Source organism: Patiria miniata, unplaced genomic scaffold, assembly GCF_015706575.1.
Source record: "Patiria miniata isolate m_02_andy unplaced genomic scaffold, ASM1570657v1 HiC_scaffold_1, whole genome shotgun sequence".
Lineage (NCBI taxonomy): Eukaryota > Metazoa > Echinodermata > Asteroidea > Valvatida > Asterinidae > Patiria > Patiria miniata.
Window position 1 is genome coordinate 8,917,060 of NW_024037047.1, and position 13,330 is coordinate 8,930,389.

The window sequence follows — 13,330 nt, forward strand, 5'->3', positions numbered from 1 at the left end:
TATGGTGAGTAACCACTTAGTTTTGTCACTTCCTTTGAAAAACATGTTCACCAGAGCTCTTGAAATAGAAATTGTTTGGAACAAAAAGAAAAAACAAGTCTATGAACCCCCCCCCCCTTATCCTAAACCTTGACTTTGTGACTCAGCATGGCAACACTTTTAAATCTTTGATACTTGATAAAAAAGTAATTCTACTATAAAATACATTCAACATTTTCAATTTTTTTTTAACTTCAAATTTGTGTTACTTTTTATTGTTAATTACTTTTTGATATGCATTTTGTTGGTGTCATTTGACTTTTCTTTATTTTCTAAAGAATTTGGGGTCAGAGAAGGCAAACCCAACTACATGTAAGAAGGATTATTCTGTTTTCATCAGCTTATTAATTGAGTGTAAGTGTTGCCTCAAGTAGGCGTACTCAAGTCAAAACTTTGTGCTTGTCCACGTAGTAAGTGCGAGGGCATAAATGTCAAAAACAAATCATAATTTCTGATTAAAAAAAAAATACATTTTAAAATGACAAGATATTTTATAAACAAATGCTCAGTTAACCCTCCCTCTCGGGGGGGGGGGGGGGCATTTCAGCAAGTCTAGCCCAGCAGTCAAATGAGATTAAGTGACTGTTTTTAACAGTTTAGTGCTCCCTGTCTTCATAAAGCAGGATTGACTGGCTGTGACTGTTTATGCAACCTGATACAGCTATGCTTTGACTGTCATATATTGATAAGCCAACTGTGACTTGAACACCTTTCAATCTCCTGCTTTTGTCTGTTGATGGAATGGACTGTCACAGTGCCTATAAACAAGATCTGACTGTTGGTGACAAGCCCGAGTAAAAGGCATGGGAGGGGAAAAGAAGTGAAATTTTGACTGTCTGTGACTGATCAAACAAAAGATAAATGTTGAAGTCTACTTAACAGTAATGGCCGAATTTAAATAATTGTCAGCAGTTTACTACTTTACTTTGTCTTCCATTTTATTTTGGTACTAAAAATCAAAAAAAAAAAATTGAACAGAAGTCAACACCCAGGCATACAAGTTTTACTTGGATCTGCTGATTTCCTTGTTTTTAAGTTTTTGTGAATGCTATTACAAATTGAAAATACCATACAAAGTCTTGTGTGGTTTTAGAGTTTCCCTGTTTTTTTCCCCCTAAAGTCCCAGTTGCATGCCTGAAAACAGTAAACGTACATGAGCATTTGAATAATCATTATTTAGAAAAAAGTTTCCAAATATCTTTTGATAAAACACTGAGGCACACAGTATTTCAAAAGGGCTTGTTTGACTTTTTAGAAATGATTCTTGTGTGGTTTTAGAGTTTCCCTGTTTTTTCCCCCTAAAGTCCCAGTTGCATGCCTGAAAACAGTAAACGTACATGAGCATTTGAATAATCATTATTTAGAAAAAAAGTTTCCAAATATCTTTTGATAAAACACTGAGGCACACAGTATTTCAAAAGGGCTTGTTTGACTTTTTAGAAATGATTCAGTACAATGTTAGGCTGTAACATGATTTATTTCAATTGCTTATTTTGCTTGAAAAATATTCCTGAACTAGCAATTTGCTCCCTATGTTCCTCCAGTTACACGAATTAGGAAACTAGTATTTTTAAGTTGGTCACCAGTAATCCTCACTGTTTAGAGAAAACATATCCCCATCTATAGGCAAGAAAACTGAATGAGTCAGTGAACAATGCAATAAAACGACAGTGACAGCAGTTAATACTAGATGCAACACATTTATTAGTAACGTAATGCTAAAAACACGATGGATGCAATCCTTAGCAGCCTGGGTAGGAAATGGACTCGTGCTTCAATTGCATGCCTCCACAGTATGTGCTTCTACCCCAGTTTGAGTCAATACAGTGCTCGCTATGCAGCGCATCCAAGCCACACATTAAATAATGGATGTATGCGTACTCAAAGGCCCAACCAATAAGCATGTCGGCTCGTCACACCAATATGGCGGTGCAGTCTGGACCTCCAGCTGTACACAGTGCAGCGTATGACTCGTAGCGTAGTGTAGTGTAGACTTACCATCGGGTAAACTGTTCGTGTGCTCCGTGCCCTGGCTAGCAACAGATTGATGTGCTGCACCTCTTCATGCAAGTACATGTACATGTACGCCCTCAATGAAAGCGCACTATGCAACTGATCACGTGACGTGCTTCATAGCAACACTCGTAGCGATGTATGATTTGCATTACAATGGGCCCTCTTTAATTAAGCCAGGGTGTCCCGACCTGAAAGCTTATACACAATAACTCACAAATTACATTAATAAAAAATAACAATTTTGCCAACATGAAAAGTTACCTCTTGTTAACTGTGGTACTAGAGATGTCTTACACTCCCAGTTTAATTTGTTTTAATTAAGAGAATACTTTTCAGAACATTTTCATAACAATTTAAGAACCATTTAAGAACCTTTTCCAAACAAGTTAAGAATGATTTTAGAATATTTTAAGAGCACTTTAATAACACTTTTAAATTATGGGACGTCTCTAATGGGAGCAGTACTCAGAAAGAATAGTTTGGGACCTAACGGTTCGTTTCTTCTTAAGCTTGGCATTGAAGATGATGTCAAACATCCACATCCTTTTCTGATCTTGGTTGCTATGCCGGACTGAAACTTGGTGACGATGAACGTTTTTGTCATCTTGGTAGCAGTCCAGCTCAATGTCTCCTCAAGATCGATGTCTGGCACCAGCTCACTCGAACTGGTCCCAGTTGGAGCAGTAAGTTTTTGATGCTGGACCATTTATTGATACAGCACTCTGGTATGGTCGACTGCTGCATTTTTCTCCTTCAGAACCCAGGTTATGGTGTCGTTCTTTAGTTGGGCCTCGCTTGTTTTGATTGGCTCTGCATGTTTTGATTGGCTCTGCATGTAGAGATCCCGCCTGCATGGCTTCTTCTACAGGTGACTCGGCCCTAGAGGTGTGTTGCATTCGATGCTTGAGGAAGCTGGACAACAGCTAGCAATTTACGCCTTGTTACACAGCAATTAGGTTTGGATTTGGACGGGGTCTACCCGATGTTCCCCAATACCTATATATGTTCCCCAAAATCCTCAGGGTTAGGCTTAGGGTTAGTGTTAGGTTTAGATGGTTAGGGTTAGATGGTTAGGTTTAGATGGTTAGGTTTAGATGGTTAGGGTTAGATGGTTAGGGTTAGATGGTTAGGGTTAGATGGTTAGGTTTAGATGGTTAGGGTTAGATGGTTAGGGTTTACGTTAGGGTTAGATGCTAAGGGTTAGATGCTTAGGGTTACATGCTTAGGGTTAGATGCTTAGGGTTAGATGCTTAGGGTTACATGCAGATGCTTCCAGGGTTAGGGTTGTGGAACATGTAGGTATTGGGCAACATAGGTAGGCACCTGGTTCAGACAATGCCAGACTTGCATAGGCGATAACTCTTTCTTTCCCTTCCTAAACTTGCGAGAGAACTCACTGATCCCATCCCTGCTGGCATCAGATCGAGTATGTATTGGCCCTCCAGTTGAGAGTAACCCAGGATAGGGGCCTCCTGCAATCCTGTCTTGAGGGTGTTGAAAGAGCTGTCACACTACTCGTCCCATATGAAATCACGATTCTTCTTGGTTAAACAGTGTACGTAGTGGCCGTGCTTGTAGTAGGAAGAAGACTTTGAAAAGTACTTCACAAAGGTTTGAATGGTCTTTGTATGTTTGAAGGGTTTGTTTTGCATGAGGTATGCAATTCTCATTCGTCTTTGGTAGTGGTTTGGCCGGAGTGGGAACAAAGTTTAAATCTTTACTCGGGGCTGTTTTCTCTGATGTGGAGATGGATAGCTTACGATAGGTTGAATATAACGTGTTCATTGTTTTTGTTTTTGGCCAAATAAGCTCGGGATTGGGTTTCATTTACTCGGTGGAGTTCCATGTGAACTTTTACAAGGAAGCTTGAAATATTTGAAATGATATGTATTGTAGGTTGTGTTTCCAGATGTCGAAGGAGTATACAGTTTCATTCTTGTCCAAACACCATTGTTTTGGTGCTCGATGTGAACTGGCCATGGTGATTGGAAGGGTAAGGACACTCTTGTTGGTAAAAACTGAAAGTTAGTGTTATTACGCAGCTGTAGTATCAGCTGGCTAGCTGTTCACCTGTTTGTGAATGATGCACAGGGTCGGAAGTCCAAATGTAGCACTCAAAGTCGGCGGTTTGTTGTGACCAGTCCTTTTATGAGCTGAAAAGTGCATGGAAATGTTTCCAACGCTGCCACCATGCCACTATAGTAGTTGAATGGGGGATACCACATGAATGAATCACGGTCAAGTACCTCCCTCTCTCTTCAGTCCGATGGCACAATTTGCACTCAGTGGCCATTACTAGTCTACGCCAACAATCTTGATCCACTGCTGATCTTGATGCTGCTGCAAGTCACTGTCTGGTCCACTGCTTTATGTCGTTGGTTCCATGATGTTGTTGAATGACGTCTCTTCCCATAGACCAATCCCTGGATCATTTCTTTGTCGATTCCTTTGCGGCGCATGACATGGCCAAAGAAATGCATCTTCCGCACAGCCATCTGTTGTCTCAGCATCAACTCACTCCCTGTGGTATCCAATACCCAGCGGTTGGTCCTCCTCTCCATCCACATCACTCGGAGAACGCGTCTGTATGCCCAGATCTCAAAGGCATCCACTCTACGCTAGTCTGCCCTTGGACTCACAACCATAGGAAGCTATAGCTATAAATAGTGACACACACATGTTACAATAACAATATAATAATATAAAGGACATCAATACAGTGAAATAGTAAATTATAAGAATTATGCACAGAAGATACGTGTGCCACAATATTGCACTACATGTATGAGACAAAACAAAACAAGAAAAAAAAACATGTTCACATCACATAATCACCACATTCTTAAAAAAATAAAATATACTGAAAGAACAGAACAAGGATTAAAAATGACAGGCCTGGTGTGCTATTACCCCGATTTGAGTCTATGCAGCACTCTGTTCCCTGGCTAGCACAGACTTATGCACAATGCCTCTTTTTTGAAAATTTCGTTGGAATAATGCCTTTGGCAATGAAGGGGGGGGGGGTAATGTTACTGCAAAAATAGATTTAACATTAATGCCACCATACTCTGTGTGCCTCAGTGTTTCATCGAAATATAATTTGGAAACTGTTCTCTGATTATTTCATTTAAACACGATATAGACCTACCTTGACAAATAAAAATGGTAATCTAATTCTTCTCACATATGGATCATGTGCCAACTTTCTAACCATAAATATTTTACTTTCTTCAATTACCGACTATCAAAAAGCATTGAAAATACCAGTAAAATGTGAAATTATTCTTTTGAATTAAAAAACTCTGGAAATGTTTGAATAATATAGTACTCAAGTTATTACTCATACGCATATATGTTATTGATAATTCATAGCATAATATGGTAATATTTATTGTCCTTTCATAGTCAACTTGAATATGTCTGAGTCAATACTTTATACTCATCAGGTTAACTTTGAAAGTTTAGTTGCATGTGAATATTGCATGGGAATAATACTGAAGGCAGTGATGAAGGATTAACGCTACTGCGAACATTGATTAAATGAGATCAATATGCCACCATACTCTTTGAAAATATATTAAAAATGGCATTTTACTATATTAGAGTATTGGTATACAGAACAGGTCTAAATATATACATGTAGGACACTTAAGTTGGGATTTGCTTTCTCTGACGATCAAATTGCTTGAGAGTCAACAAATTCAAATCAATGTTGACTCCAATGAAACTTCTGCATTGTGCCACATTGAATGTCAGTTGGAAGACCACCTTACCACTGGCCAGTTGTTTGGTGGTTAGCTATGCTATTTTATAAGGGCACACTAATCAGTATTCACAGCCTTTTACAATCCTACAAGGACAAGCAGGACCTGAAGTGCAGACTTGGAGAATCTGCTGTGAATGTGGTAAAGTGCAAGACATCACCTACGAGACTCAGTGAATAAAGATCCCTGTTTTGGCCCATCCTCACTGGACAGTCCGACGGGTCACCTATACCCAAGGACTCGGCACCCATAGCAATGTTTCCCCACTTTAGCAAGCCTACGGGTCTTCTATACCCATGGCATCTTACTCCTGTGCTGGACCCAGAGACAATAGACGTGCTTCATTAACCTTCACTGGAGGAGCAGTAATGATTGCCTGTACTCTGTGAGGAGCATCTCCATAGCCAAGGAGTCAGGAGTCATCCAGCCCTCAAGGATAGCCCCAGCTTCTCTCGTCTCAGTAGCATCTTCTGTCACTGATGATGCACAGAATGAAGACCGGGAGTCATGGAAAACATGAGCTTGCCCCAGTTGCTGGTTTCACTTTAAAGGTAAGACTGTGCCACACTTTTTAATCGTTGTGAAGAGAAAATATCTCTGAAGAGAAATGCGTTATCTCCTTGGTGAAAACTAAATAACACAGCAATTGTTGGCCTCTACTTTTGAATCCCCTCATGCAAAGTTGTTCTTGTCATGTGGATTAATTGTCTTTGTGACCTGACACATTGCAAATCATAATACGCATCTAGTCAATACCTAAGTTGGTTCATTTTCCTGTCAACTAAGTTTGCATGTCTTTAAACCATACAAACACGGGTTCTATTCCATCATAACAGTCTGGAGGCTGGCTGCCCTTATATGCTGTACCTCTTTCCTGTTTGAGTAAATCTTTCACCGAGAGCTTGGTCTTCTATGATTCACTCAGGCCACTTTTTTTCCCCTGTGTCCCTTTCTGTTGCCTTGATGAATTTGCCCTGCTAGTGTGTCATTATGTAGGTTGTTTTGCCTGACAAAATGACCAAATATTGCAATGTGACCGAATATGGCAATTAATTTCTCAAGGGTGTTACTGTTGCTGTATTGCATATGCTCTAATAAATATCACTTTCAAACAAATGTTTGATGTAAAGTGTAAAATCTCTTTAAAATGCTAACTTGACACAAATTATGGCTTCTCTTAATGACCAAATCTTGGTCGGCAACAGGATTTTCTGTGAAGCTTTGGACAAGCGTTATCAGATTTTATTTCTCTCCTCTTTACAACTGCAACTTCTCAGAGAATTCTATGAAACCTTTTGCAAGAATGAAAAAAGAAAATAGTTGATAATCTAACCATGTTTTATAACAAAATGTATGTGTAACATGGTGCACAACTTCTAAACAAAAAGAAACAAAAATTTAATACCACTTGATAAAAGAAGTCATTATTGGAAGTCCTCCCCCCCCCCCCCCCCCGCCCCCTTTCACGTGAAACACCTCATAGTTAGGTTTGAATGATGAAGATCTGATTTCCTATCAGCGAGAAATTTTTTATTGTTGAAGCTGTAATAAGAAATGTTTGTTGTGCGGTGTATGAACATATGAAGAGTTTATTTCCCAAATGCGCTATATGTACGCCACTGTCTTCCCTTTGAGAATCCTACTCTCCCCTGGCTGCCAAAAAGCATTTCAACAGCTATTATAGGGTGTCCCTCCAAAAACGCATCAGTTTCAAAAACTGTAATTATGAACAATCAAGAAAATTTGATGATATAAACTTTGGTAGTGTATAGTGCACTTGACCATAAGCTTTGATTGGATACCAATTGCAATTTATGTTCTTTCATGTTGGCTGAGCAATCTTTTTTTTAACTGATGTACGATAAAATGACAATTGCCACATTTGGACATGTGGAAGGATTTGGAGAATAGGCAAAAAGACTTCTAAATAACTATTGATATGATTGATCTGAAATTTTTAAAGAGTGATAAAAGTTAAGATTCAATCGATTTTTTGTTTCTGTTGGAAGCAGCTCATTGATTTTGATGTTAGATGTGAAATCCAGATAACCAATGCTTCTAAAGTGCAGTAGTGGGCATTTCCGACTACTTTAGTCAAACAATGAATGTTCAGGCATCTGGAAAAGGATCAACTTACAATTGGTGTCATATTGAAGCTAATGCCCAAGCACATCTTGCAATACCAAATTTATCATGACAATATTAGGTTTTCCTACAATCCCATTTTAGTTTCCTAAAATCACAACTGTTGCATTTTGTAGGGGGCACCCTGTTTACTTAAACTGAACTTCAGAACACAATAGAGCCAAAAAATTAAGTTTAGAAACAGCTGTTATACTGTTTTTATTCTTTTAAGTTTTGTAACTGAGCAAAGTTACCACCTGCTATTATCGTTTTGATTTTTAATTCTGTCATTCAATATAATTACCCCATCAGCATCTGGGTCTGTATTGTATTACAGTGTATTTATTCACTGAATAATAAATCATAGGGTGCCTTCAAGTAGCTCACTGGGATCGTCTCTGTAAAAGAAGACGTTAGCTATGACAGCCGGACTAATCGAACATTCAACCGTGGGCCATCACGATCCTCACGTGATGTCTGTACAAAATGCCCATTTCAGACTGGGTCTTAACTTTGAGATTTACTGCTTTGCAGTAAGTTGAAAAAGTAAAAAAAGTTTGGCTGGAATTACAGCCTCTAAAGTTGAAATTAACTAAATAAATAATGACCTTTTTACTTGAAAATTGGATTTTTGGGTCGCTCAAGATTTTCGCTGTCCAGCCGCCAAATTTGTTCGTTTCTTGAAATGAACAAACAACACATGTATGCATGTGACCTGTTCCCACCACTGAGACATCGACCCGGGTGAGCTACATGCACATTGTACTCGAATGTACCCTAAGAGTGCTAGGGCAGTTTTGGTGCTACAGTGAGTAACAGGCAGGGCAGTGAGTAACAGGCAGGGCAGTTTTGGGCGCTATAGTGACTAAAAGTTAAAATAAAAATATGCAGGCCTGCACCAGGGATGGGTGCTAATACGTGTACCTTTGAAAAGTGTCATTTGAACAGCTAAATTATATTTTTGTTGTGATTTATGGCTTGCATACATTTTGCTTGCACAATGTAGGCCTAAGTCTTTACAATTTGCAATAATTAGGTTTTGCCCTTCACCGACATATAACCACCGTCTACTCGGTGTGTTACCCCCGAGTGAAAGTTAAACAATCTCTCGTGCTCGGTGGTCGAGTGGTAAGACGTCTGCTCAACAAAGCAGAAGGTTGTGGGTTCGATTCCCACCCGAGTGCTTTTGCTGACTTTCACTCGGGTTGAACACACTGAGTATACAGTGTTTATACGTCGATGAAGGGCAAAACCTAATATTGATGCAAATTTCATCTTATGAATAGTCTTTACTACTTGAAATGAACACTCCCGGTAGAAATGATACATGACACTCATTTGAAAATCCTCTGTACAGGCCTGGCATATCTTTTGAAAGTAAAGGTCTCATTGGCCTACATGTAGGTTGGAATAACATGGCTTGATAGGATCATTTGCAAGTACTCAAAAATTTGCCTTATGAAATAACCTGTTAAATAAAGGCACACATTTTGTTCATGATCTTTTAAAGATGTGACTCTTGAGCTGAAAAGTCAGCTATTTTATTTACATTTCTGTAATTGCAAATGATATATTGGCCTTTCAAGATAGCTTTTGCTATTGATTTAAATTTCTGTTGAAAAGCACTGATTATACAGTGCCCGTAATTATTAATAAATAATGAATGTTTGTGAGTACAATGGTAAGAATTAATTTCATGAGGTGACAGATGAAATGTTCCATTACACGAGGCGAAGCTGAGTGGAATGGAACATTTCATCTGTCACCGAATGAAATTTTTCTTTCCATTGCACGAACGTGAAACATTCATTATTTGTATAATATAAATTATCCTGATGCAAATTCCATCAAAAGTCAAATACTGACAAAGTGTAATTTTTCTAATGATGAATGGAAAGAGAGCCCACATGTTTGCAATTGTAGTGGCTTGGTGTAAGAGTATGGTCTTGTACTTGTAACAGCCCTTGGGTATGTTGCAGTTAGAAGTGGATTGCACCAGAATTCCTGGTGTAAGTTTTACAGGACAAAAAGATCATGACAAAACTGTACAATGAAAAGTATGCTAACATAGTCTGCTTTTACAAATATGTCTAAAAATAGGGAAATTGTTCAAACTATATGTTGACCAGTTATATAGCTCAGCATGTCAATGCCGTGGTGTATTTACTCATGTGGGGCATTTACTGCTCAATATACATGGCACTCAAACACAAAACTGAAGGTACCATGGAGCACTTGGTCTTGATAAAACACCATGCCCCACACCACAGGAGTCTTACAATATTGATCCAATTTCAAACCAGAGGCCATCTGCCCATTCACTGCTTGTACACGTTATACCCTGATCAAAGCGGGGTACATGTACACTGAAAATAAAAGTGAGATAGCATTGGCACGCCAGTCTTATTAAAGAGGGGTGACCTCCTTGGTGTGTGCAAGATACAATTATTACACATTATTGATGTGCAATGCCATATCTGTATTTATTAGCAAGATGGCTTTTGTGCCAATTGTAAGCCACTTCTTCCTGCATCTTGGTGCCAAACATGATATGACTGTGCATTTATTTTGGTGTAAAGTAAAAACTTTACCTGGGTTAAAGCCAAATTTATCAGATTTATAAATAAATGCAAATGTGAACATGTATGATCTGGCAAGGATTCTAAAGAGTAATTTAATAAGCAGTGTATGCAGCTGTGTCATTGCAATTGCTTCTTCAGGGAGTTGGGACCCTTCCCGTGCTGATCCCCAGGTCCAACTGACTCAGTCGCATAAAAAGGGTCTCGATCTCAGGGTGACAAGTTTACAGTGCAGTGGAAACGATCATAGGTGAACTTTGCGCCATCACTGATCAACACGAGGCACTGATGCATGGTGGAATATTTGTCTCCAAACAAACACACAGAGCTCTTCACGTACTGTTTAAGTTAGCAGGGAAATGACAGTGACAGCTCATCAGATCCTGGTCGACTTTTACCCGTATTATGCAGCAGAACACCTGCAGTATTAGAAATCCAGGATAAGCCTTACTGGATGATATGCAAGAAACTTGGCATATACACCTGCAGACTCAACTAGGCCTGAAATGATTGCAAGTAGTACAAGCTGCCCTTGCTTACAGCTAATTGGGTAGGCCTAACTGTACATACGCTTAGTGAGATGGTTGTTTTCTCTGAGCTGTCACATTGGTAATCCTGCCGAAACCCACTTAAGGTGAAACAGATAAGCATCTACATGTAGTTGGGCTGTTAAGATGTCTGTATCCTTGGATACTACAAAGCCAGAGATGATGTAAATCGGAGCTGTGCTTGCACATCAGAGATTCTGCCATTGCAGTGGCTCAATAGAAACTGTACATGGACGTTTTTTCTGAGCTGTAGAGATGTTGCAGAGACTCTGCTTAAAGCTGGAAACTTTCACTTTGCAGCAGAACATGGATGAATACCTGCATGCATGTCGATGATTTTGTTGTGATAATGTTTTCTGAGCTCGTTTGCGTGGCAGTGACTCGGCTTATTATCCTCAAGTATTGCAGCGGGACATCTGATACAGCAGCTTTGTGTATGTCCTGGGTTAGTTTGAGCTGTGGGTCACTCTGCAGAAATCCGCCGAACCTGAAACTTTGCAGCAGGACTTGGCATAGATGATCAAGGATTCAGCTCTGATAGTGATATTTTCTGATGAGCTCTTCAGCATTACAGAGACTCAGCTAGATCGAGACCCTTAAACAATGCAGTGAAACTTGGCATAAAGGCGAGATGCTTGTAATCAGCATAGAGTTAAAAACAGGAGGTGCCTGATCCTTGGAATAACCCAACATCAGGGTGACAGTGGGGTTTCAGTATCTGGCTGTCGGTGAAGGCGTAATCCATACTGTCGTTTGAGACTGAAGTATCACATGATATGCATAATTCATCCGTTGTTTTATTTAATTAACCCTTACTCTCTGAGGGTAGTTTACTGCATGTCAGTTGGTTATGCCAATGCCCTCCAGCTGCAGTTTATTGGCAGAAGTTTTGTCTTAACAGTGAAGGCTCCAATTGGCAGGAGTTGGAGGCCCTGGGGTTCCTGATTACTGACCAGCTGGGGGCACTCACTTTGTTATCAAGGACTTCATTGTTCTCTGTGGCATGTATTGGAGTGCCTGTCCAGTACCCTTGAATGACATGGCAGATATTGGAGGGCCATCCAAAAAACATAGGAGATTTTCTTGAGGCACATATTGGCATGCTTGGAGGGTCTAGTAGGGTAGGGTTAAATGAAAAATTTAGATTCTTGAAAGTGACAGTTTAATATTCCAGCAACATTTAAATGTATTGCTGTTTCACTTTATGAAACAAAGCATTTAAAAGCTGTTATAATTTTACTAATTGTATATTTTTGTGGTCACTTTTCATTGTAATGAATTCTTTGTAATTGATACTTTATAACGCAGTAACAGACTTTTGATGGAAATTGCGTCAGGTTGGTGTAATTTTAATGTAAGGTTTTTACAATGACATGATTTCTCAATTTTAACCCTCCTGCTGTTTCAACAGTCACAGACAGTAAAAAAATAATCTTCTTCCTCTGCCATGCTTTTTACACAAGCTAGTCACCAACAGTCAGATCATATTCCAAGCAAGCTAGCATGTGACTAGTAAAATTCAGTCATCAGACAGCAGGCAGGAAGTAGGCACAGCTGTCTTATCAATTATCTACAGTCAAGTATAGCTGTATAAAGTTACATAAACAGTCACAGCCAGTCAATCCTGCTTTATGGGGGCTGGGAGCTCTTAACTGTTGAAAACAGTCACTTGTGAGAATTAGACTGAAAGGACAACTTTAAACAGAATGTATGTTTGCATATAGGAGGGTTAAATGTTGAATTTGCCCTTCACTGATTACGGCAGGTGAAGGCAAAACCAAGTGAAATATTGGCTTAAATATATGAAGGTGTTCAGACCAAATGCCTATGTAAAAACTAATTTGATGCATAAAAAGTACAGTGGCCTTTATTTAGCTGGATGGTGGGGTATTGGTGGGGGGAAGGCCCCTGGCAGCATTTAATGGTGTCATAAAATAACAATCTTTTTAAGAGCTTTTAAGATAGTTCAGACACCCCCCCCCCCCGCCACAAAAAGCTATGCTACTGATTACATTCAAACATGTTAAACTAATTTTGTTTGTTCATATTAATTTAATTCACTTGTGCCTGCCAACCTACATGTACCTGAAGATTCATTTTTGATAAACAACCAATTTTTTATTTTTATATTTTTAAACTAGTATTCCTTTCAGTTTTAGTGGGAAACACAAGCCGAGGTGGTGGTTTGTTGTATAGCCCAACCATAAAGCCAAGGCTCCTAAAAGTGTGGGCTACAAACCATCTAGAAACAACACAGAAA

At 39.2% G+C, this 13,330-nt stretch overlaps 1 protein-coding gene and 1 non-coding gene across 2 annotated transcripts in view; one reads left to right on the forward strand and one right to left on the reverse strand.

Moving 5' to 3' along the window:
* Nucleotides 1–6,170: 6,170 nt before the first annotated feature.
* Nucleotides 6,171–13,330, reverse strand: part of LOC119730118 — a 13,851-nt gene continuing 6,691 nt past the window's right edge. The window contains exon 6 of the mRNA XM_038202898.1: nucleotides 6,171–6,295. Coding sequence (XP_038058826.1) covers nucleotides 6,171–6,295 — 125 coding nt within the window. The remainder of the gene's footprint in view (nucleotides 6,296–13,330) is intronic.
* Nucleotides 9,056–9,128, forward strand: Trnav-aac. Its single transcript has one exon. It is a non-coding gene; the product is annotated as a tRNA-Val (tRNA).